Source organism: Mytilus edulis, chromosome 6 (assembly GCF_963676685.1).
Source record: "Mytilus edulis chromosome 6, xbMytEdul2.2, whole genome shotgun sequence".
Lineage (NCBI taxonomy): Eukaryota > Metazoa > Mollusca > Bivalvia > Mytilida > Mytilidae > Mytilus > Mytilus edulis.
The window spans coordinates 60,106,206-60,133,553 of record NC_092349.1 but is presented as its reverse complement, the minus strand read 5'-3'; the positions used below and the strand labels follow the sequence as shown (position 1 = coordinate 60,133,553).

General features: G+C 31.2%; 1 protein-coding gene across 2 annotated transcripts; it reads right to left on the bottom strand.

The window, feature by feature from the left end:
- Window positions 1–2,594: 2,594 nt before the first annotated feature.
- On the bottom strand, window positions 2,595–27,316 carry LOC139528011 (protein NipSnap-like). Of its 2 annotated transcripts, none has more exons than XM_071323779.1 (10): window positions 27,163–27,316; window positions 21,399–21,589; window positions 20,809–20,854; window positions 16,430–16,521; window positions 16,078–16,148; window positions 14,626–14,766; window positions 13,142–13,173; window positions 10,973–11,067; window positions 4,163–4,246; window positions 2,595–3,584 (listed from the first exon to the last, which is right to left on the bottom strand). In XM_071323779.1, the coding sequence occupies exons 1-10, from the start codon at window positions 27,297–27,299 to the stop codon at window positions 3,520–3,522; spliced, it is 954 nt and encodes a 317-aa protein (XP_071179880.1). In that variant the 5' UTR covers window positions 27,300–27,316; the 3' UTR covers window positions 2,595–3,519. The 2 variants fall into 2 exon arrangements, with proteins under 2 accessions (XP_071179880.1, XP_071179881.1); XM_071323780.1 differs by lacking the exon at window positions 10,973–11,067 and adding an exon at window positions 6,483–6,577.
- Between the last annotated feature and the right edge of the window lie 32 nt (window positions 27,317–27,348).

The window sequence follows — 27,348 nt, the reverse complement described above, 5'->3', positions numbered from 1 at the left end:
TTCCATCTATATTACACACATCTAAGAAAGTGAGTACAGGTGTGTTTATAGATCTTTATATATGCTGTCATAGACTTTGTGAGATCTAGTGTAATATATGGTGGCTATAGACAGTATTTTTTTATTTTCTTACGTTTTCAAATTTTCTCATGTTTCAAGATCTCAGTCTTCACAATACATTTTTATTATAATATGACAGACGTTTCATTTTGTCTTTTAATTGTAAGTTTAAAGGCAGGTACAGTTCGAGTTTTACTCAAAAATATAATAAGTTTTATAACAATCCTCTACAACATAGTCCTTAATAATTTTAAACGATTTATATAAATAAATAACTAGAGGCTCTAAAGAGCCTGTGTCGCTCACCTTGGTCTATGTGAATATTAAACAAAGGAAGCAGATTGAAAATTGACTACAAAGTTCAATAACTCCTACAGGGGTCAATTGACCATTTCGTTCATGTTGACTTATTTGTAGATCTTACTTTGCTGAAAATTATTGCTGTTTATAGTTTACCTATATCTATAATAATATTCAATATAATAACCAAAAACAGCAAAATGTCCTTAAAATTACCAATTCAGGGGCCGCAACCCAAAAACAGGTTGTCCAATTCATCTGAAAATTTCAGGGCAGATAGATCTTGACCTGATTAACAATTTTACTTCATGTCAGATTTTCTCTTAATTATTTGGTTTTTGAGTTATAAGCCAAAAACTGCATTTTACCCCTATGTTCTATTTTTAGCAGTGGCGGCCATCTTGGTTTGATGGCCAGGTCACCGGACACATTTTTTAAACAAGAAACCCCAAAGATGATTGTGGCCAAGTTTGGATCAATTTGGCACAGCAGTTTCAGAGAAGAAGATTTTAGTAAAAGATATATAAAATTTACGAAAAATGGTTAAAAATTGACTTTAAAGGGCAATAACTCCTAAAGAGGTCAACTGACCATTTTGGTCATGTTGACTTATTTGTAACTCTGACCTTGCTGAACATTATTGCTGTTTACAGTTTACCTATATCTATAATAATATTCAATATAATAACCAAAAACAGCAAAATTTCCTTAAAATTAACAATTCAGGGGCCGCAACCCAAAAACAGGTTGTCCAATTCATCTGAAAATTTCAGGGCAGATAGATCTTCGCCTGATCAACAATTTTATCCAATGTCAGATTAGCTCTAAATGCTTTGGTTTTTGAGTTATAAGCCAAAAACTGCATTTTACCCCTATGTTCTATTTATAGCCATGGCGGTCATCTTGGTTAGTTGGCGGGGTCACCGGACACAATTTTTAAACTAGATACCCCAATGATGATTGTGGCCAAGTTTCAAATAATTTGGTCCAGCAGTTTCAGAGGAGAAGATTTTTCTAAAAGATTACTAAGATTTACGAAAAATGGTTAAAAATTGACTATAAAGGGCAATAACTCCTAAAGTGGTCAACTGATCATTTTGGTCATGTTGACTTATTTGTAGATCTTTCTTTGCTGAACATTATTGCTTTTTACAGTTTATCTCTATCTAAAATAATATTCAAGATAATAACCAAAAACAACAAAATTTCCTTAAAATTACCAATTCAGGGGCAGCAACCTAACAACGGAATGTCAGATTCATCTGAAAATTTCAGAGCAGATAGATCTTAACCTGATTAACAATATTACCCTTTGTCAGATTTGCCCTAAATGCTTTGGTTTTTGAGTTATAAGCCAAAAACTGCATTTTACCCCTATGTTCTATTTATAGCCATGGCGGCCATCTTGGTTAGTTGGCGGGGTCACCGGACACAATTTTTAAACTAGATACCCCAATGATGATTGTGGCCAAGTTTGGTTAAATTTGGCCTAGTAGTTTCAGAGGAGAAGATTTTTGTAAAAGTTAACGCAGGACGACGACGGACGACGACAGACGACGACGACGGACGACGACGGACGCCGGACGCCAAGTGATGAGAAAAGCTCACTTGGCCCTTCGGGCCAGGTGAGCTAAAAAGTAATTTATTAAATACTAAAAGATTTTTTCAATTTGTTTGTATTTCATTTTACAGTTAAAATAAACTTCACCAAAACAATATTACAAATAAAGGATAGTTTAAATTACACAAAATGCATTTATTTGAAAAATAATACTACATATATTGCAATTACTTTTCACAAGTATTATAAAACTCTGTAATAAGTATTTTCAATAATACATAATTGTTGTTTTCTCAAAAGAATAAATATGGTAAATTTCTCTTTTTATTTATTAAATTCATTTTATATATTTTATTTATACATTTCCGTATCTTAAATAATTTTATTTTCAGTAAAATATCAATACTTTTAAAACGACAGTATTATTCAACAACTCATTTCATTCCATGAAAAAAACAAATAATATAATAAAAAGAGAAAATTGAACATTAACACAAACCACAATATACATGCACCAAATACAACCCAGTAACATAAGATATAGATATGAAACAATGAGGAGACAACTCTGCTTTAGTCTTCATAAGTAAAACAGATAAGGTGAACAATCAAACCATTCAAAAACAAGATATCTCAGCCAGTCAATTCATGTCAAAATTTCATTTTAATCCCCTTTTTCTTGTGTACTTGTATTATATATGAATTTTGGCTAGAACTGACAAGACATGTTCAATACAAAACTGTAAATAAAACAGCTTTTAAACTGTCACATTCAATAACATAGTCTCTTAGAATAACCAAAGTTACTTGAATGAAGTTTCAAATCAAATATTTTCTCTTGATTATTAGATTTGTTTTCACGTTTAAATTCCTACAAAAAGTTAAATAAAATATTTTGTAATTGTAAAAAAAGTGACCCCTTCACTGGTCACAATGAATCAAGGAAGTTATTTAAGAAATCATATCAAAATCAACAAAAAAGATTTGCCATATTGAAATGTCTCCTCAGCGTTACTGATTGTGATTGAATGGTATTTGGAACTTTGTGATTGAATGGTATTTGGAACTTTGTGATTGAGGGGTTTATACAGGTATTACAAAAACATTGATGAACCATGAAAATGAGGAAAAGGTCAAGTAAACCATTAAAATCTTCAAAGTTATCTACAAATCAACACCACAAGATTGGCATCACTATTTCTAAAATTCTGCTACATGTTTACAGGTTTTAATTATTGAATTCTGCTTCTTAAATACAGTGACTTTATTTATGTTTTAAATATCTACTGTATAAGTTAATCATCCAGTCTAACTGCATAATCTTGAAATTATATTTTTACAAATACATGTACCTAAAACATTTTAATATATATTTTTTTCTTAGAAAAAAATCATAATCCTATCAGAATGAAAACAAAATAAATTTTCATTTGAAATATCTGATATACTATACAAGTATTTCTATCAACTCTTTTTAATTTCTAACTACACAAGAAATAGACATGCTATGCAACAACTTGTAAGATACTGTGTTTGTGTATACTGTTTAGTCTATAATGCAATCTTTGAACAGTGTACGTTCTCCCTGAGTAACTCTCCTATTGGAGAGGTGAGAATGGTGTTGGTATCAGGATTCTAGACTGCATATGTCTTATCAATGGCACTGAAAAACAGAATAAGTAAGGTTAGAGAATGGAGAAAGTATCAAGACACTGGACTTCATGTAAATAATCAAATTATCAAGAAAAAAAATACATAAAGGAATGGAATTCCAATGTCCACCCCATTGCACATATTCTATCTGAACAAAGGCAGTAACTAAAAAAATCTTTCTTTAGTTGTTTTAAAAAAAAACTTTTTATAAATATCTTTACAAAATGAAGGGCTTGAGAGCAAATGCAATGCATTTACTGATATAACCTGTGAGAGTGATAATAATGCAATTTTCAGTATATCTAATATTTCCAAGGGCATAACTCTAATTAAAATAGTTGATTGACATTGATTTTCCAACTTGACCGAGACATTGGTGATATAAATCTATGATATAAGTTTAATAAAAATCTGTCAAGAATTGTATACTTGTGTGCTGAGACAGGATAGACAGACTTAATAAAAGGACACACTGAATTTCTATATACCCTGCAACATGCAGGGGATTATAATAATTTGCTTTTCCTTGATTTATTAAAACATCTATATAGCACATACACTCTTCCCCCTCACAAACGCGTAAATTACCTGTGTAAGCAACACATTCATCCCAGCCAGGTCTGCTCCATGCTGCTTCTCTTGTCTCTTTACGGGTCTGTAAATCTGTATATCCTACAACAGCAATCAAGGTACACAACTAGTCTACAAAAGCTTTTAAAAAGTCTGCATTCAGTAACATTTTAAACAATGAAAGACTACTTAAACTTTTATTCTAGTCATTTCTTGAGATGACCAAAAATTAAAATCTAAAATCATTTTTTCTTAGGGCTATTGCAGAAAAAAATGTATGGGGGGGTTGGAAGGCAGTTTTTGTCAGCACCTGCCACCCAGACAATTGAATTATAGTGCATTATAGTGTGAAAAGTTGCTCTGATACCCATCACCCATGTATTATTAATACAATGTGCCTTCCAACCCCCCCTACATTTTTTTCTGGAATAGCCCTAAGAAAAGTTCATGAAGAAATGGTTAGTTCTTTAACCAAAGATGAAATAGATTTCTATCTGAACTATCGTTGCATTATCTGTAATCATCCATATTCCATCGTAGAAAATATGTTGTGTCAACTCATGTATGTCTTTTATAGTTTGATATTTCAAATTTCTTTTACTCAAGAAATTAATTACTAATACGACCTAGTGAAAATTTTCATTTATCGTTTGCTGTAGGTGTCTTAAACTTTTTATCAATTTTTGGGTTAAGCCCATTCAGCTGGGTAATGTTGCATAAATCCTCTTGGAAAGTATATCTGGAAAGAAATCTTTCAGTAAAACCACAAATTCTGTACATCATACATGTAATAAGAAATAACTTAAATTTATGGAGAATGGCCCCATCTTGCATATCATATAAAGTTAAAAAGAGACAAAACTGAAGAGCAATACAAGTGACCCTACCTAAATTTGTGTTTGATCTGAGTTTTGTGGTAATAGGTATTGTGTATTTATAAGTTTAATAACATTTGGTTGAAAGTAACATAACTTCTTAAGTAAATGAAGAGAACAGAAACGAAATTTTATTAATTTTGCAATTTGTAAATAGGCATAACTCTGATTGGTAAAAGTGATACCACCAAAATTCAAACTTGGATTTGTATTTTGTGGTAATAAGCATTGTCTATAAGTTTCATAACATTTAGTTGAGGCAAACTAAAATAAGAGAATGTAAACGATAAATTCAACAATTTTTATATTTAAAAGGGGCATAACTCAAGAACAGGAAAAGTGAAGCCACCAATTTTAATCTTGGCCTGTATTATGCGGTAAAAAGCATTGTGTACAAGTTTTATCACATTTGTTTGAGGCAAACTAAAGTAAGAGAAGGGAAAACCAATTTCAGGATGGTGCTGTAAGGGTGATGTTAAATCCTGACTATTGAAAAAATAAATAAAAAATTAAAAAAATTAAAAAAAAATTAAAAAAAAAAAAAATTTCAGGATCTACGGACAAGGGTAAAACTAAATGCCTCCTCGGCTATGGAAGGGCATTAAGGGCTTAAAGAATAAAAGAATGTGTCTAAGAACAAGAATGATCAAGCTCAAGCTTTGCAATTTTATAAATTTAAAACAGACATAACTCTAGAATAGTAAGAGACTTAATGTCTGTGTCATTTTGGTCTTTTGTGGATAGTTGTCTCATTGGCAATCATACCACATCTTCTTTTTTATATTAATGCCCAAATTTAAGCTTTGTTTGCTAGTTTTAGATTTTAGCATTGTGTAATAGTTTCATAAATTTTTTATGAGGAAAACTTAGGTTAGAGTGCGGAAACCAAAATGGGACAGATGGATGGAGGGTCAAGGTTAACACTTTAACACTGAATGCCTTCACTGTCTGGTTTCTAGCAAAAACAATTACACTTTTTAATTCTGTCATTTTTGCTAGAAAACATTCTCAGTTAGAAAATAGAAATAACATGTACATATGAGTAAAATATTTACTGACAAAATATGTGACATTTCTTGTGATTTAAACAGTTGATTAAACATAGTATAAGTTTTTAATGTATTTTTTTTCGGTTTTGTGATAAGTATATACAGTCATGTTAATAGATAAATAAATAATAAGTATAAAAGTGTTCTAAAAGATTCTTCTTTTAAATACAGTGCTTTTAATAAATTGAAAATCAGTGCTATAATGTGTTTGTATTTTAATTGGTCAAGAATTACAGTGCATTTCATGCTGAATTCTCAATTTTTATCAACTTTGATTAGTACATGCCATTTAACAAATCAACCTTGACATTTTGAGATTTCATTTATCATGCAATGGGACTAACGATTATGTAGGTATTGGCAACAGAACAATACTGTACCTTGGGGATGTCACATGCTATAGAGAAAACATACCCCATAGATGATGTACAACATATTGTTCTCCTAGATGTGAGAAGAAACCACCGACAGGCTCGTTATTTGTCATCCGGTTTTCTATACCACGGGCCCTATGCAACAAATCAAAATCTTATCTAAAGCATTCTTAATAGTTGTAATTGGTTTTAAGTCCTAATGAACCAGTCATATCGACAAGAGGTTTCGGCCTGAAAACTAATAGTTCTTTTTCAGCATGCACTAGAAAATTTTAAGAAGTTTTCAATCTTCTAACCAGTACTGCACTGTGTACTACGCATATGATATTCTGTACAAGCCATGAGGTAAAACTGAAAATAACATGCAAAAGCACAATAAAAATCAGGCTCTAAGCAACTCTTAAAAAAAGCACAAATGATCAGATAGTTTCTGTAGCATGAATCATCTGCTCCTAAATACAATGACTATTTCAGAAAAAAATGTATTGACATGTTTAAATGTTTACATAGAACATCTTTGATAGATTTTTTATACTTTTCAATACATTTCTTTCTGTTTAAATTAGATATTAGTAATGAGAGGGGAAATCACTTTAAATCATTTGCACTTTCATACATATTAACAGCAACTCAAAATGTTAAATGTAAGCAATTCACACTGAAATGAATTAGTATTGCATTATTAAATTCACATAAGCATTATGTATATTGTTTATATCTGAACATCTTACACTGTTTATCTTAAAGATTCTCTACCATAATTTGCTGTTTCAGAAATTATAATGATTATAGGTTATTTCAATTATTGTACATCTTCATGTTAATACCTTTTCTAAATATATCAAAACCAAGATTAAACCAAGTGAAATATGTGTACTAAATCCCTTAAAAAACTACCAAAGATGGAAGTGACAAAGTTTTCCAGAAATTTAAGCTTCAATTAAAGCAATACTGTATAAGATGTTTAAATACAAATAAAAGCAATTATTTCTAAATTGCTACATAAAAGACTTTAAAAATATTTCTGCTTAGGAAGTTATTATAAGCAAAAGCTTCTTATCAGTGTAGCCAATGTGAAGGAATGGATTTTTGTTAATATAAAGGATGAAAAAGATACATTCAATTTGAAATTAAAATACATTGTGTATTACATGAACAAATACAAATACAATATCAATTTCAGATTGGAATTTCAAATAACAAAAAATGCCATGCAGAAATAGTTTACATAAAACTCAAAATTTTACGCAAATCATATATTAATTGACACAAACATGTACATATAAACAAAATGTCAATAAAAAGCAACAAATACTTTTTTAGCTCACCTGGCCCGAAGGGCCAAGTGAGCTTTTCTCATCACTTGGCGTCCGTCGTCCGTCGTCGTCCGTCGTCGTCTGTCGTCGTCCGTCGTCGTCCGTCGTCGTCGTCCGTCGTCGTTAACTTTTACAAAAATCTTCTCCTCTGAAACTACTGGGCCAAATCAAACCAAACTTGGCCACAATCATCATTGGGGTATCTAGTTTAAAAAATGTGTGGCGTGACCTGGTCAACCAACCAAGATGGCCGCCACGGCTAAAAATAGAACATAGGGGTAAAATGCAGTTTTTGGCTTATAACTCAAAAACCAAAGCATTTAGAGCAAATCTGACATGGGGTAAAAATGTTTATCAGGTCAAGATCTATCTGCCCTGAAATTTTCAGATGAATCGGTCAATCGGTTGTTGGGTTGCTGCCCCTGAATTGGTAATTTTGAAGAAATTTTGCTGTTTTTGGTTATTATCTTGAATATTATTATAGTTAGAGATAAACTGTAAACAGCAATAATGTTCAGCAAAGTAAGATCTACAAATAAGTCAACATGACCAAAATGGTCAGTTGACCCGTTTAGGAGTTATTGCCCTTTATAGTCAATTTTTAACCATTTTTCGTTAATTAAAGTTATCTTTTACAAAAATCTTCTCCTCTGAAACTACTTGGCCAAATTAATCCAAACTTGGCCACAATCATCTTTGGGGTATCTAGTTTCAAAAATGTGTGGCGTGACCTGGTCAACCAACCAAGATGGCCGCCAGGGCTAAAAATAGAACAAAGGGGTAAAATGCAGTTTTTGGCTTATAACTCAAAAACCAAAGCATTTTGAGGAAATCTGACAGGGATAAAAATGTTTATCAGGTCAAGATCTATCTGCCCTAAAATTTTCAGATGAATCGGTCAATCGGTTGTTGGGTTGCTGCCCCTGAATTGGTAATTTTGAGGAAATTTTGCTGTTTTTGGTTATTATCTTGAATATTATTATAGATAGAGATAAACTGTAAACAGCAATAATGTTCAGCAAAGTAAGATCTACAAATAAGTCAACATGACCAAAATGGTCAGTTGACCCGTTTAGGAGTTATTGCCCTTTATAGTCAATTTTTAACCATTTTTCGTAAATTAAAGTAATCTTTTACAAAAATCTTCTCCTCTGAAACTACTTGGCCAAATTAATCCAAACTTGGCCACAATCATCTTTGGGGTATCTAGTTTAAAAAATGTGTGGCGTGACCTGGTCAACCAACCAAGATGGCCGCCACCGCTAAAAATAGAACATAGGGGTAAAATGCAGTTTTTGGCTTATAACTCAAAAACCAAAGCATTTTGAGGAAATCTGACAGGGGATAAAAATGTTTATCAGGTCAAGAACTATCTGCCCTGAAATTTTCAGATGAATCGGTCAATCGGTTGTTGGGTTGCTGCCCCTGAATTGGTAATTTTGAAGAAATTTTGCTGTTTTTGGTTATTATCTTGAATATTATTATAGTTAGAGATAAACTGTAAACAGCAATAATGTTCAGCAAAGTAAGATCTACAAATAAGTCAACATGACCTAAATGGTCAATTGACCCCTTAAGGAGTTATTGCCCTTTATAGTCAATTTTTAACAATTTTCATTAATTTGGTAAATTTATGTAAATTTTTACCAAATATAGTTCTCTGTTACTAATGGGCAAAGTTCATGATAGATATAAATGTAAGAAGCAAAATCGTTCAGTAAAGTAAGAACTTCAAACACATCACCATCACCAAAATACAATTTTGTCATGAATCCATTTGTGTCCTTTGTTTAATATGCACATAGACCAAGGTGAGCGACACAGGCTCTTTAGAGCCTCTAGTTTTTTCTTAGTAAGACAAAATTGTTTATAAAATATTTTCAAAAGATAAATATATATGTTACTTTTTTATTGACATTTTGCTTGATACAAGCATGAATATCAAAAGCAAAATGCAAAAAAACAAAACTTACACACGTATAATATCAAAACATATTAGTAAACATGAATCATGCCAGCCAATTTCTGACAGGGAATTTTCTTTTATCCTTAAGGTAGATCATAAGTAAATGTTTTTTGAGACAGAAATTTCTTATAATTTGCAAAAATGAAGATTATACTATGCTTTTTTTTTTAAATTTAAAAAAGTATGGGTCACCGTGCTACTTTTCAAGCTATGAGTCGTTGAAAATGGCCTAAATTTGTTTAGTTTGTTCATGAAAAATCACATAAAAATGCATAAAAAAAATTCTATGAAATAGAATTTTAAAAATAAATTGTGAGAAGATAGGTTTCATAATATGTTTTAAGAAAATAAAAAGAAAACATGGTGTCACCAAACTTGTTTTCTTGCCACAAGTAAAAATAAAATTTTTCCCTATTTGCCCAGTATAAATTTTGTACTAAAAGAGTTATCTCCCCTTAAATAGCTCATTTGAAAAAAATGATTTTAAAAACCAAAAAGGTTGATATTTGTTAAAATATTTTGAATAATACAATAAATTAACAATTTTTTTTTTTATATAAATAAACAGTCTAACTATTAAATTGCAAATCTATTTCCCAACGTTCTAACCATGAAATTGCAAATCTGTTTCCAAATTTGCTGATTTTGTACTGTGATTGTACAATCCAAGATGGCGGTATATCATGAATCTACCTTAATAATTGTTTTTTTCCACAGAGACTTTGGGTACAGTCTTAAATTTAAACTATTTAATGACTGGTTTTGAAGAAGAAGTACTATAGCGCAAAGTAAACAGTTTCAAAATATTATAATGGTGCATATATTCAGTGTTCAAAATTAACTTTGCAGCGGCAGTTAATTTTGTATGAATTCAATTGGCCTGTAGAAGAAGTTATTTATGGCCTTATAAAAAATTTACAAGCTTAGCCTGGTGGGCTAGCAGCAAAGAGTGACCCCTTCATGTTTTGGTGGGTTTTTTTCTGGTGAAAGAACAAACTTGAAAAGTCCCTTCACAATGCAATAACAATATCATTGCTTTAAATTTTGAATTTTAAAAGTCAAATATAGATATGTTTTCTAAAATAAATTCGAAAAAGACAATTTCAATACTGAATTTGACAGCAGCAATCAAATTTTACATATATATTGTTATTACATTTGAGGTTCTGAAATTGGCTGAAATAATTTTTCATATTATGAGGGTGAAGCTTGCAGAGGTGGACTGAGTTAAGTCCACTCACAACTTACCCCAAACATGGTGGACCTGATATAGGTCACCTATCTGTGAAAATACACCCAGTACAGGTTCCTCTCCCTGTCCTCTGGACTGTATACCTCTAGCCCTTTAAATTGGGATTAAAAATTAGAAGAAAAAAATATAAAATCTGCATTGCACCATCTTTTTCACACAAGGAAAAAAGTTTATACCTTTAAAACATCATCTTAAAACACCATTATTAATTGTGTTGCCTTGGTTCCCCTGTTAGACACAGCTTTTCGCTGGACTTGTTTTTTTTACACATGATGAACGAAAAACAAATAAACATAAGTACCATGAAAATGGAGCCTAATTGCTATCTTACTAAAAGAAACTGTATGAGGGTCTGAATAGGGTATCTCAATTCTGTTTTCTTTAGTTTTGTAGATTATTTTTCTCTAATCTTTATATTTTAACTCCCGAATATTCTCGAATCTATTTTTAGGGGCCATTTTTCAAAAGTATAGACAACTTGGAATTTGAGCACTTTCCCGTACATTTCCTACTACACAAAATGCTTATGACATTACATAACAGTCAAAGTAAAAAGAAGTACAGAATAGTAATGACATAATGACGAAATATATGTCAATTGACTTTGGAGTGACTTATCCATAAAAAATCCCCTGGAGATTGGTGTGTTGGTTGATTTTTTGCTTTTTTGTAAACGCAATCCAACCCCAAATGAAATATAACCTGGTATCTAAAAAATAGAAAAAAAGTATGATGTATCACTGTATTTCTAAAAATGCTCAGTTTATGTTCAATGAGAGCCTTGGTTCACCTGTAGAGAGAAAAACTGTCTGCTTAAGGGGGGTAGACCTTGGTTCAGGGAGATAACTCAATAAATCAGTAATGCGTTTGTAAAAGTCAAGTTTCATCAATGTTTTTTAAGCATTTACCTGAAACAGAGTGGAAATAATCTATGTTACCTAGAAGCTTAGAATATATTTATGAAAGTGGTTGACACAAACATACTGATGATTTTATGAGTTATCTCCCTTAACCTAGGTCTACCTCCTTAAAGAGTTAATGTCTTTTAATACAGTATCACTTGCAATAATATTCAAATAATTCTTTGGTTTAAATTCTTCTTTTTTACTTGATAATGTGGTTATATACTCTTTGTTTGCCTGGAGAGAAAAATCAAATACTAGAAATTCTCCTTTCATTTTTGAAGTTATCTGAAAATCAAGTTGTAAACATATGGTGCATAAAATAAAAACATGGTCCAGTATGTTATCAGTTCAGCATCCAATTTCATTGAAATAAAATTATACAGATATAAGAAGATGTGGTATGAGTGCTAATGAGACTTATCTGCTTAATAAATTGCATCTGCTTGTCTTGAAATATGTATAATCCATTGTAAAATCATAAAATAATAAATACAATGTTCCATGATATATCAAATAACTGCACAATTGTTGTATATTGTCTACAGTTTTTAAATTATCTGAAATCTATATTGCCCTGTAATTGCCTGGTTATCTAAAAATCTGCTTTTGTATAACAGTTGATTGGCTAAAACTTTAAAGTTGGAACAATGTGGAAGATTTCTCATATTTTGGTAAAAAAAAAATCTTTTGAATTAGGAATTAATGACAACTGTGAATCGTTTCTAACGGAACAAAAAAGTAACAAAATCTGAACAGATAATGCTCACCAAGATCCCCTGTAATATACATAGTTTTCACTTAATCTTACTTTTAATTCATTAAATATTCAGTTTAAACATTGCCATTGTAATGGCAATCAAATCTTTATTATATTTCTTTACCATACATGTACTTTCACATATGCTAAACAAAATGTGTACCTGCACCTACTTGCATAAACGTCCTTGAATTGACCATCAGCTTCATGTTGATATACCTCTCCTAAGTAAGGAGCCTTGTCTTTATTTTTCTCTTACTGTTTTTTCCTTAGTGTTGACGACAGATCTCCGATTGTGTCTGTCAATTTTTATTGACTTTATTAAAGTTTGTCCTATTGTTTAAACTCAGGTCTTGTATTGAAGATTGCAAGTATTTCTTTATATGTGTTATATATTGCTGTCTAATTGATATTTACTATCGTCTCCTTTTAATCCACTTTTAAGTTTTTTTTCCAGAGACTTGTTTCTCTATATATAAAGTAATAATACCTGAACTACTTACCAACAATTTGCCCATTCTATCATTGTGCCAGCCTGAAATACAAAATATATATATATCATTCATTTTTAAGACAAAATGTAGTTATAGAATATAAGAAAATGCACTGGGTCTGCTGTAATGTTTCTTGTTTCATGGCTGATAGACATTTTGTGAAATGTAAACTTCTTTATTTCACACGAGTTATTAAATTGCTTCGCATATATTTGCACTTGATAAGGTTTGAATTTGGATTGTAATTAAATATTTGACACATAAAAGTTTTCTGACACAGAATAAATGTAGTCAAAGAACTTAGAATTGGTTTTATAATTTGAATTTATATAAAAAAAAAAATGTGCAATACACTGTGCCTGTGGGACTGCACCCCCCCCCCCCCACACCCCCCCCCCCCAAAAAAAAAAACCCACCTTCTTTTTGCACAAACATATTTGATGAAATGTTGTTCAATTTCTGAATTCTGAAAATGAGAAAAAATGACACCCCCAATTTCTTTTTATACCCTCTTCCCTCCTTTTAAAAAAAAATAATGTTTCCCTATATATGGTCATAATCTCAATTCAAATTTCCAATGGAGTTTGCAACCCTTATTAGCCATTTAAATACATTATAAAAGTCTTTAAATGATATATAAAGGCAGTGTAAGGGAGGTAATCCAACATTGTACACCATTGTACAATCTTGTTTTTGGGTTACCTCCCATACACTGCTTTTAAATTGTACATCAACCAGGAAACCCTAATTTTTGCCCTTAATTCCTAAACGGTTTGAGCCATAACCATCCAAAGCCAATCTTACCCATCCCTTTGAGGTATGAAAACTTGTGTGATCAAATTTCTGTAAACCAAATTTTTTAGCTGATAAGTGACAGACAGATCAGAAACATAAGGCTCCTAACACATGTAATAAAGAAGACGGAACATAAAAACATAAGGCTCCTAATACATGTAATAAAGAAGACGGAACATAAAAATATAAGGCTCCTAATACATGTAATAAAGAAGACGGAACATAAAAACATAAGGCTCCTAATACATGTAATAAAGAAGGCGGGACATAAAAACATAAGCAACATGACCTAGTACTAAAGCAAGAACTGTTTACCCTTCCAAAGCACTTTTATCTCTCCAATTTTTGGATGCATTTTTGTCTATATATGGACTGTGCCTTTTTCATATTTTTTTTCTATAGGCTTTAATGATGACTGTCCTCTTTTGACATCTGATTTTGACTTGCCAATTCCTTATAATTAACTTCTTATGTTTTTTAAAAGGCATATAACTATGGTGATTCAATGAAAATAACTTTTGCTGGTGTTGAAAATTTAAATTTGAAACTTGATGATTTCTGGTGATTTAATATAATAAGATGTACTCATAAATTCATAATAGCTGAAATACAAATATGAACAAAAAACTGGATAATGATAATGTGGTATGTTTATAATGTTTGATCTTATTTTGTAATCCTTTATCAATTATTCATACCTTTAATGTATAACTTCTCATTTCATAAATGTTTTTACCATTTCTTGGTTCAAGTTTTGGCCAAAAACTAAATGCTAACAGGATCTGATTCTTTCTGGATCGTAACATTTTATTTCTAGCTAATCTGTATTCTATAAAGTCCTGAAAAAAAGAAAGGTAAAATGTTTGTAAATAATCGTAATATATCAAATTGTAAAAAAATGAAGACCACCAAAGAAGTCTATGATATAAATATTGGTAGGATTTCTGATTAACAAAAATGTTGAATGTGACTATGTATGTCCGAGTAAGATAAAACTGAGGCCTTTTCTTAAAGAGTGTGACATTTTCATTTATTGCCATGTCAGTGAAGATTTCATATCTTATTTTGTTGAATAAATATAACAAGCAAAATCACAATAAACTTTATAGTTATAAATGAATTACATCTACTCTTTTCACAACATAATAATGAAGAAAGCATACAGCCTATATAGCTAGCTATCTGTCCTGACAGTTATGAGTTTTTGTTTTCAATACTCTTATAGTTTTACTACCTTAAATTGAGAGAGGAATTAAGAGGGTAGACCTTCGTTCAGGGAGATAACTCTTTAAATCAGTTAAGCATTTGTAAAAGTCAAGTTCATCAATGTATTTTAGGCATTTACCTGAAACAGATTGAAAATAATCTATGTAACCTAGAAGCTTAGAATATATATTTTTGAAAATGGTTGACACAAACGTACTGATGATTTTAAGAGTTATTTCCCTTAACCTAGGTTTACCTCCTTAAATATGCAACAAAGAGGCTCAAAATAGAAGTCTTGTCTTGAAAAAGAAAATGTTTACAGAATACAGATGTCAACTCTAAAAACCTTGATAGCTTCTTGGAATCACAATAATTCATATCAACTAAAACTTTGTTGTAGGTTTCAATATATGCATAAATCATTATTTTTTTTCTCAACTAAATCTTGATGTAAAATTTTATTACATTGGTTGCAATGAATTACATTGATTTCCCAGTTAGATAAAATGATAATTTCACATGTGAAATAAACGTGGTTATTTCACTCTCTGACATCATACAACAATAGGCGTTGTCAAGACGTCGGATCAAAACAAATTGTGAATGCATAGAAAAAAAATATAGTTCCTTACATTTTCTACATAAATTTTATAAAAGTCATTTGCCAATGTAATAAAAAAAAATAACTAATCAAAGAATTTAAATATCGAAAAATATTCAACTTGTGACCAAATAACACTGATGATTAACTCATGCGCTACAGGCATTTGTGAATTAATGTGTTGTTTGGTCACTCGTTGAATATTTTTCTCTATTTGAATTCTTAGATTAGTTATTCTATAAACATTTTTCTCAGATTAGTTATTCTATAAACACTTTCAATCTCCAACAATTTTTTTTATTATTTCTAAAAAACTTCTTTTAAGAATTCACAATAAACTAACCTGATCTGTTCTGTAAATTTCTGTAGCATTGTTTAACACTGGATAACCACCTTTATATTCCCATATGTGTACTAAAATATAAGTAGTTAATGGTTTAAGATTTATTTGTAACTTATCTATTGTCTTATTTTCAGTCAAACAGTCACACAAACCTACACTATCATCAATCACAATTACTAAACAATGATTTACATTTACATATAAGAAGATCAGATGATGAAGATGTAAGGAACTATAAGTCACCTTTAAAAAGACTTCAATAATTTGCAAAACCCATACCACAAAGTAAGCCCTATTATGACAAATGTTAAAAACAATAAAAATGAGAAAAACCAATAGCCTGGTTACATACCAGCCTCATCCTGATCTCCAATTTCCACTGTAAAACTGGCCACTAAATTTGCACCTGTTTTCTTTTCATGCATCAGACCTTGAAACCTTGAGCTGAAATACAAACATCATTGATAATACACACACAATAAAAATTCATCTTAATATAATTAACAATGTATAATGAAATGTTGGCTAATAAGAACACTTGCTTCTAACAAATATTAAATCAAATATCTGTACATCCAACTATAAAGCTTGAGCTAACTTGTAAAGGATTCTATCAAAAAATTGATGTATTAACCTTGACAGATTTAATTTCAAGGTAATTTTTGAACAATGTTGCAATATAGGAAAATTTACAATCATCATCACAAATTGGTCAAACCATGCTGTATTAAAAATATGATCAACGTCATTATATTCCAGATATTTCAGTATTTACAATGTGATTATAAACTATATATAAGTGAATCCAACTTAATGTATAGAAAAGTGTTAAGCCATGTTAGAGTTTAAGTTACCTTTTTGTAACAAGAGAGCCAGAAATTAAGATAATGGCGATGATGATTGATAGGGTCTAAAATCCAATGGCCAATTAAATGCATGTTCAGAATGAGAACACAATTGAAGAGACATTAACTTTGTAGTAGACAGATACGCTGAGCTGGATTTGTAACATGCAAGTCCATAAAGTAACATTCCGATAAGATATGTTACCCTACTGGACACATAGTTTTGACTCCAACCCAACCAGTCTTTGTTCTTACTCTTAAATGCTGTTTGCTTAGGAGAAGCAACAAATACCAATTTTTATAAGTCTTTGGGATGACTGAGAAGTGAATAGAACCTCCTTCTGCATAGAGGCCAGCATGCTAGCATGTACTTGGACTGCTATTTTAAAAGAAGATTTGGAGGCAAAGAAAATGCATGGGGACGGGGGGTTTAGTTTTCTGAACCAATGGACTTTTTCAAGGACTGGTCTTCATTGAAGTAAAAAAAAAAAAATACTGTACATATTATGATATTTTCAGTTATACTGAAAATGAAAAAACACAAATTCATAGGCAATAAATTCCACATTTGTGTAGGTTAGTACACAAGAAACCAGATGCTCCGCAGGGCGTAGCTTTATACGACCGCAGAGGTTGAACCCTGAACGGTTGGAGCAAGTATGGACACAACATTCAAGCTGGATTCAGCTCTAAATTTGGATTGTGATTAAATAGTTGACACAGCATAGGTTTCTGACACAGAATGAATGTGTTCTAATGAACTTAAAATTTTTGTTTTCTCTTAGAGCAATTCACTATGCTGTTGAATATTAATCCTCTCAAAACAAGAATGTGTCCTCAGTACAGGAATGCCCCACTCACACTATCATTTTCCATGTTCAGTGGACCGTGAAATTGGGGTAAAAACTCTAATTTGGCATTAAAATTAGAAAGATCATATCATAGGGGACATGTGTACTAAGTTTGAAGTCGATTGGACTTAAACTTCATCAAAAACTACCTTGACCAAAAACTTTAACCTGAAGCGGGACAGACGGACGGACGAATGGACGGACAAATGGACGGACAGACGGACAGACGCACAGACCAGAAAACATAATGCCCCTCTACTATCGTAGGTGGGGCATAAAAATGTTTGAAGAAATTTTCTTTTTTATTTATGAAATTTCAAATGAGAAAAATTGAACCCAATTTTTTTAATCACATCCCCCTTTCCCTTATTCCAAAACTAATCTCAATTAAAATTTCTAATGGAGTTTGCAACAATAACTACTCATTTAAATACATCATAAAATATTAAGATGTAAAAAAAACTGCTTGTTATCACTGAATGTTATTTATTATAATTTATCAGTTGGTAGTAAAAAGTGAATATACATTGTATATTGTATATAACAAAGATTTAAGTTGATTCTGGACAAAGAAAGATAACTCCAATTAAAAAAAATCTTGCTATTGCACAATATTTTGCAATTAGATATTTCTTGCTTACTATTCTGGAAAAAGAAAGATAACTCTAATTAAAAAAAAATTTGCTATTTCACAATATTGTGCAATTAGATATTTCTTGCCATTGCGCAATACTGTGCAATTAAAAAGACTTGCTATTGCACAATACTTAATATAATAATTTTAGATCCTGATTTGGACCAACTTGAAAACTGGGCCCATAATAAAAAATCTAAGAACATTTTTGGATTCAGCATATCAAAGAACCCCAAGATTTCAATTTTTGTTGAAATCAGACTAAGTTTAATTTTGGACCCTTTGGACTTTAGTGTAGACCAATTTGAAAACAGGACCAAAAATGAAGAATCTACATACACAGTTAGATTTGGTATATCAAAGAACCCCATTTATTCAATTTTTGATGAAATCAAACAAAGTTTAATTTTGGACCCCGATTTGGACCAACTTGAAAACTGGGCCAATAATCAAGAATCTAAGTACATTTTTAGATTCAGCATATCAAAGAACCTAACTGATTCATTTTTTGTCAAAATCAAACTAAGTTTAATTTTGGACCCTTTGGACCTTAATGTAGACCAATTTGAAAACGGGACCAAAAGTTAAGAATCTACATACACAGTCATGACAGTTAGATTCGGCATATCAAAGAACCCCAATTATTCAATTTTGATGAAATCAAACAAAGTTTAATTTTGGACCCTTTGGGCCCCTTATTCTGTTGGGACCAAAACTCCCAAAATCAATACCAACCTTCCTTTTATGGTCATAAACCTTGTGTTTAAATTTCATAGATTTCTATTTACTTATACTAACGTTATGGTGCGAAAACCAAGAAAAATGCTTATTTGGGTCCCTTTTTGGCCCCTAATTCCTAAACTGTTGGGACCTAAACTCCCAAAATTAATACCAACCTTCCTTTTGTAGTCATTAACATTGTGTTTAAATTTCATTGATTTCTATTTACTTAAACTAAAGTTATTGTGCGAAAACCAAGAATAATGCTTATTTGGGCCCTTTTTTGGCCCCTAATTCCTAAACTGTTGAAACCTAAACTCCCAAAATCAATCCCAACCGTTCTTTTGTGGTCATAAACCTTGTGTCAAAATTTCATAGATTTCTATTAACTTAAACTAAAGTTATAGTGCGAAAACCAAGAAAATGCTTATTTGGGCCCTTTTTGGCCCCTAATTCCTAAAATGTTAGGACCAAAACTCCCAAAATCAATACCAACCTTCCTTTTGTGGTCATAAACCTTGTGTTAAAATTTCATAGATTTCCATTCACTTTTACTAAAATTAGAGTGCGAAAACTAAAAGTATTCGGACGCCGGACGATGACGACGACGACGACGACGACGACGACGACGCCAACGTGATAGCAATATAGTGAATATACGACGAAAAATTTTTCAAATTTTGCGGTCGTATAAAAAGTACATATATAGTAGATCACAAATTACTGATCTTGTCTAGCACTTAATCCTCTGTGATCAGGAATCAATTATTTTTTTATTTTTCATTTCTTGAAATAAATGAGTTGAATGTTTCCAAATATTCAACATTATTCAAACTAGTATTTACTAGTAACAAACAATGATCATGATGATTGAGTGCAAACTGTAACTAAAATAAATCCAAGAACAATAAAAAAAACAAATATTTATAAATGTAACTCTGACTGTCTCTCGAAAACAATAGCAAAGTTGGTAAATTAAATCTATCATTTGTATAATTTTATATAACTTAATTTTGAATGTAACACATCTTCTGATTGGCTGACGTTATTTTGTCATATGACCGTGACGTTTTTTCATGGTTTTCTACGGTTTAAAATGGAATTAAGAATTAAATTAGGCCAAATAAAAATATATGTGTGGTTCCAGTAACCCTACCGTCCCTACTTTTTCAGCTTAAAAATAGCCTACCATAAAGATTTTATTGTCATTTTTCATTAAGCACTGTTAAAGTCAGAATGTTGCTTCCATAGACTCAATGTAAAAAAAAACCATAAAATAAAAAAAAATCCCTACCTACCTACCATAACCTTTTTTCAGATGTAACTGGAACCACACATACTTTTTTATTTGGCCTTATAAGAAATGACTGTAATATATTCTGTCTATTTGAAATAACATAAAAAATGTGGTGCACACTGTTCAATAACCCGCTACGCGCGTTATTCAGTGTGCACCAACTTTTTTATGTTATTTCTTCATAGACAGAAAAAATATTACAGTCATTCCTTAAATAATTAAATAAAATTTTGTGTTCTTTATAAAAAACTTAGAAATGAAATGTTACTTGAATACAAAAAATAATGGCATATCCAACGAGATACTTTGCACTTATTCATATCTGCAAAAACAATGATCCTGAAAAACAAATTCTACCCATTAATTACAAGCTATATTACTTACAACTGATTTAAGTAATCTTCCATAAACTCAGGTTTCACAGCATGAACTACATAGAAAAGAAATCTCAAAATACTACATGGTTATAAACAAAAGGGGTCAAAAAATATTTTGAGAAGACCCCAAATCACAATGTGTTAAGATTTGCATTTAGGCTTCTAACAAAATGGCTTTCCCGTTAGCATCATACGTCTGAAACTGCAAAGCACATACATGACAAAAATATATGAAAGAAAATTTGTGCAAAAGATTTAAAACCCAAATTATTTTTTAATGGGTACAGTATTTTCACTTTTTTTATATCGAAAGGCCCAGTTTCAAGTAAATAAACCTGGTATTTAGCAAGGAAGCCTAAGGCATGGTTGTGCGTAAAAGTAATTAAAGCATTTATTAAGCATTATAAAAATACTCTAGATGACTTTTTTTTGTGTGTGTTAGTTGGGTTTCTGTTTCATTGAGGTATATCCAATCTCTTTTCATTCACAAATAATTAACAGCAGAAGTTATTTTGAAGCCATGTGTTCTTAAAGTAGTAATTGTAATAAAGAAATTAAGATGATATTCATCAAATAAAACTAATTACAAGTACTTACACTGTATTTCGTACACTGTTTCCTTGGACGAAAGAAGACTAGAATGTGATTCTTTAGTAGGATTTAATGTTCGTACTCTAAGTAAATTTTTGAAGAATCCTCCATTTTTAGATGTCTGCTGTTCTTCTTGTTGTGGTTGCACTTCAGCAGCATCTTTATTTGAAAGCAGTGTCTGGGATGTGCTTAAGGATCTAAAATAAGAAATTTAACACATTTATACAATTTCAAAGTCAAATAGCAAAATAAAATAGCTATAACTAAATTGTAAATCAAATACTCATGTAAATCACTAACAAGAGGCTCTCAAGAGCCTGAATCGCTCACCTTGATTCTTTTGGTTAAATCTCTCATCAATGATTATTTTGGCTTTTCAATTTATTTAAATGTTTTTTGGATCGTCCTATTTTCTTCAAAAGCCAAAAAAAATAATCATTTTCTCCTATGTTCTATTTTAGCCATAGGAGCTATGTTTCTTGACATACAAGGAAATAAAATATAAAATTTATACTAGATACTCTGAAACTCATTTAGCCTAAGTTTGGCTGAAATTGATACAGCAGTTTCAAAGGAGAAGATTTTTTAAAGTAAGTCAACATGATGAACAAATTGTGAAAAAAGTCTTTAAAGGGCAATAACTCCTTAAGTGGTCAATTGACAATTTTGGTCAATTTGACTTAATTGAAGATCTTACTTTGCTGAACATTATTGCTGTTTACAGTTTATTTCTATCTATAATTATATTCAAGATAATAAACAAAAACAGCAAAATTTCCTTAAAATTATCAATTCAAGGGCAGCAAACCAACAACAGGTTGTCTGATTCATCACAGCATTCGTTTCAGGGCAGATAGATCTTGACCTGATAAACAATATTACCCAACGTCAGATTTGCTCTAAATGCTTTGGTTTTTTAGTTATAAGCCAAAAACTGCATTTGACCCCTATGTTCTATTTTTAGCAATGGCGACCATGTTTGTTCATAGATCATAACTTCGGATACAATTTACAAACTAGATACCCTAAGGAACATTCAGTTAAAGTTTGGAAGTATTTGGCCCAGTAGTTTCAGAGGAGAAGATTTTTGTAAAAGATTACTAAGATTTACGAAAAATGGTTAAAAATTGACTATAAAGGGCAATAACTCCTAAAGGGGTCAACTGACCATTTCCGTCATGTTGACTTATTTGTAAATCTTACTTTGCTGAACATTATTGCTGTTTACAGTTTATCTCTATCTATAATAATATTCAAGATAATAACCAAAAACAGCAAAATTTCTTTAAAATTACCAATTCAGGGGCAGTAACCCAACAACAGGTTGTCTGATTTATCTGAAAATTTCAGGGCAGATAGATCTTGACCTGATAAACAATATTATCCATGTCAGATTTGCTCTAAATGCTTTAATTTTTGAGTTATAAGCCAAAAACTGCATTTGACCCCTATGTTCTATTTTTAGCAATGGCGACCATGTTTGTTGATAGATCACAACTTCGGATACAATTTACAAACTAGATACCCTAAGGAACATTCAGTTAAAGTTTGGAAGTATTTGGCCCAGTAGTTTCAGAGGAGAAGATTTTTGTAAAAGATTACTAAGATTTACGAAAAATGGTTAAAAATTGACTATAAAGGGCAATAACTCCTAAAGGGGTCAACTGACCATTTCCGTCATGTTGACTTATTTGTAAATCTTACTTTGCTGAACATTATTCCTGTTTACAGTTTATCTCTATCTATAATAATATTCAAGATAATAACCAAAAACAGCAAAATTTCCTTAAAATTACCAATTCAGGGGCAGCAACCCAACAACGGGTTGTCTGATTTATCTGAAAATTTCAGGGCAGATAGATCTTGACCTGATAAACAATATTACCCCCATGTCATATTTGCTCTAAATGCTTTGGTTTTTGAGTTATAAGCCAAAAACTGCATTTGACCCCTATGTTCTATTTTTAGCAATGGCGACCATGTTTGTTGATAGATCAAAACTTCGGATACAATTTATAAATTAGATACCCTAAGGAACATTCAGTTAAAGTTTGAAAGTATTTGGCCCAGTAGTTTCAGAGGAGAAGATTTTTGTAAAAGATTACTTAGATTTACGAAAAATGGTTAAAAATTGACTATAAAGGGCAATAACTCCTAAAGGGGTCAACTGACCATTTCCGTCATGTTGACTTATTTGTAAATCTTACTTTGCTGAACATTATTCCTGTTTACAGTTTATCTCTGTCTATAATAATATTCAAGATAATAACCAAAAACAGCAAAATTTCCTTAAAATTACCAATTCAGGGGCAGCAACCCAACAACGGGTTGTCTGATTTATCTGAAAATTTCAGGGCAGATAGATCTTGACCTGATAAACAATATTACCCCCCATGTCATATTTGCTCTAAATGCTTTGGTTTTTGAGTTATAAGCCAAAAACTGCATTTGACCCCTATGTTCTATTTTTAGCAATGGCGACCATGTTTGTTGATAGATCAAAACTTCGGATACAATTTATAAATTAGATACCCTAAGGAACATTCAGTTAAAGTTTGAAAGTATTTGGCCCAGTAGTTTCAGAGGAGAAGATTCTTGAAATAGTTTACGACGACAGACGACAGACGACGGACGACGACGGACGACGACGGACGCCAAGTGATGGCATAAGCTCACTTGTCCCTTCGGGACAGGTGAGCTAAAAAAGAATATACAATATCTTGCTTGCACTATCACATATTAAGTGAACCTTGAAATGTTGATCAAAACCTTTATTTACCATTTCAATTTTCAGTTAACCCTTTAATTTGGTCAAAACCCTTATTTTGCTTAAATATTAAATAGTTCATTAATCATTTCATAATGAAATGGTATACAAAATTTTAATCTCATGTTACAACAAATTATAAAATTAAAAGTACAGCTAAAGAAAATACTTTACAAAATTTTATTGGGCATGAAAACCTTCTGTTCAAATTTCATAAAATTTTGAAAATTTTGAAAACAGAATTTAACCACACCTTATGTTTAACATTGAAAAACTGATACTGATCATTCTGATTGAGTCTAGGATCTTGCTTTTGTAACATATATAATGTGTCTTGACAAAAACTAACAGATTCAAAGATATAAATACTATTTCTGCATGAGTTTATCACAGTTTTCATCCCACAGTTCATTAAGTCTTAATAATGAAGCTACATAAAATGTTTGAAATCATGATCTTATGATAAACTTAATAAAATCAAATACTGAACTTATTTTGAAGGTCATTATGACCTTTCGGATGAGCAGGTAACTGGTAAAAACAAATTATGAAACCCATTGTAACCATTGATAATCTAGTTATAGCCTAATATTTAAGGATGTAAACTTATCACAGACTAAACGAATGAATTTTATTTTTACAGGACATTCGGTCTGGTAAGCATCCTAGCTTTACCAGACCGAATGAAATTTTACCAGACCAACTTTTTTAAAATCTAATTGTATATTATCCGACAAAAAACAACAAACATATAACTTTGTTGTGCCCTACTCCTCCCCAAAATGCACAAAAACAAAATGATGTAACAAGAGGGTATATTGTTATGAAAGTTGTGCACAATTGCTTGAATGCATTTCAGTGAAGAGTAATGTCCCATTTTTTTGGATTTTGACAATGTTTGTGAATGTAACATAATTTAGAGTTTCTGTATAAAATATTATTTCCTGTTTCCTCTTTCTTTTTCATATATCTTTTGGTTTTCAATTCTAGTGTTTATATTTCATAGCTGAATTTTGTGATCTGCTTGGATTTTTATTTATTTATTGTATTTAATCGGCAAACCCGGAATTATCCTTATTCGTTCCCAGAATCTGATCCGGTTTTATTTACATTTCCGGTTGTGCCAATGATGGCAGCCATTGTTGTTTTTGACAGTCAATATGTTTTTACCCGGAATTAACACATTACTGGTTGGCGATTTTTGGCATAAAGCTAGCGGTTGAACAAAATAAACATCGCTGTGATGAATAATAAAGATGAAAATGAATTTGAGATCGTTTGGCTATTTTGCTAGAATGTTAGAAAAATCCATGAAAAAAAAAACACCGGACATTCGGACCGTAATTCAAAAAAATTTTACCAGACCGATCCATTATTCACCGGATTTGTCCGAGGGTCCGACGTATTTCGTGTAGTCTGTTATCATAAATATGTCTCCAGATACAAGTTTATGTGACAAAAATTGATCTGAAAAACTTTCCAGAAAATGTTTTGTAAATGAGAACCAGATGCTCCCAGCAGGGCACAGCTTTATATGACCGCAGAGGTCAAACCCTGAACGTTTGGGGCTAGTATGGATACAACATTCAAGCTGGATACAGCTCTGAATTTGGATTGTGATTAAATAGTTGATACAACATAGGTTTCTGACCCAGAATGAATGTGGTCTAATGAACTTAAAAAAATCTATTTGCTTTTGAGCAGTTCACTATGCTGTTGAAAATTAATCCTCTAAAAAAAAAATTATTTGAAGAAATTTTCTTTTTAATTTCTGAAATCTGAAATGAGAAAAATTGAAATACTTATACACAACTTTTTGTACTGACACTAGATAAATGCTTGTTATATGCCCCTTTGGGTCCCTAATTCCTAAACCTTAGGGACCATAACCCCCAAAATCCATCGCAAGCTTCCTTTTAAGGTTATAAACATTGTGTTAAAATTTATTGATTTCTATTTACTTATACTAAAGTTATTATCCGGAAACCATCTGTCTTCGGACGACGATGACGACAACGCCGACGTGATACGTATTGAAAAATATAGCGCTATATTTTCCTAAACACCTTATTGCTATTAGTCCGCCTTTACTGCACATGCTGCACATCACAAAAGTTTCCGTAAAATGTTGATCTCATAATGTAAATTATCTGACATCACAATGGAGGAGTAATTGTTGTACGAAGTCAAAAAAATTAAGCTGAACAGATTGTTGGGTCAAGCAGGACACATTTCCAAATAGGGATAAGGTATATTGCTTATTATTGTCATATCAAACACTTTCTTTATGCATGTATCAACTATGTAATTAATATACCATGAGCCTTAACCATTTATTGTTGATGAGTTTGTGCTAATAAAATATTTGTATTTGTATTTGTATTATATCATTTTCTGTACATGTCTTATTAAACATGAAAACATGACGCAACTCAAATAGTAATTGAATTCCACTGCTTCCGCTACTCTCTCTTAGAAGCTTCCGAGAACAAATTCCAATATCTGTTCTCAATAAACATCTAAAAATTTAAATAAATCCTACAATGTATATAGTTTTAACCAAAATGTATAGTACAAAAACAGAAGAAAAAGAAATTACGTTGAATTTTTATTTTTATTTTTTTGCATATTATTCACTCACTGTAAATAAAAATTAGATCCCACGCAAGCGCGGCATAGTAAAATCAGTGCCCGGCACGTTATCATCAGTATGTTGATGGAGTGCTGAATTATAAAGAAGCACGAAGAAGAAGAAGGAGTAATACATGTAAGGCACGGACAAGACACAAAATCACATTAATGATTAACAAATAATCTTAGGGCTCATCGGTTAGAAAACATCAAACTGAACAGTAAATATGCTTCAATGTCATTGGTCTATATTGACAAGGCCCACATAAGAAAAGCCATTGCATCATCAGCTGTTACAAAATTCGTCTGCAAATTTGGTCTTTACACCAAAAAAAGTTATTCAACCTATGTTTTTCGACAAAAGAATTGTACCTGCTTGAATTCTGTGCGATGGCTCTAACATGACAACAAGAAGCTGTTGCTGTTCTAGAAAATATTTGCTTCAGAACAATGCTTGCCATTTTCGATTTCTCGTTTTTTGACCTCGAAAAGTTACCGGAAGTCAACATAACCGGAAGCGTATTTTGTTTATATTTATTATATTGAATTCTTTTTAAT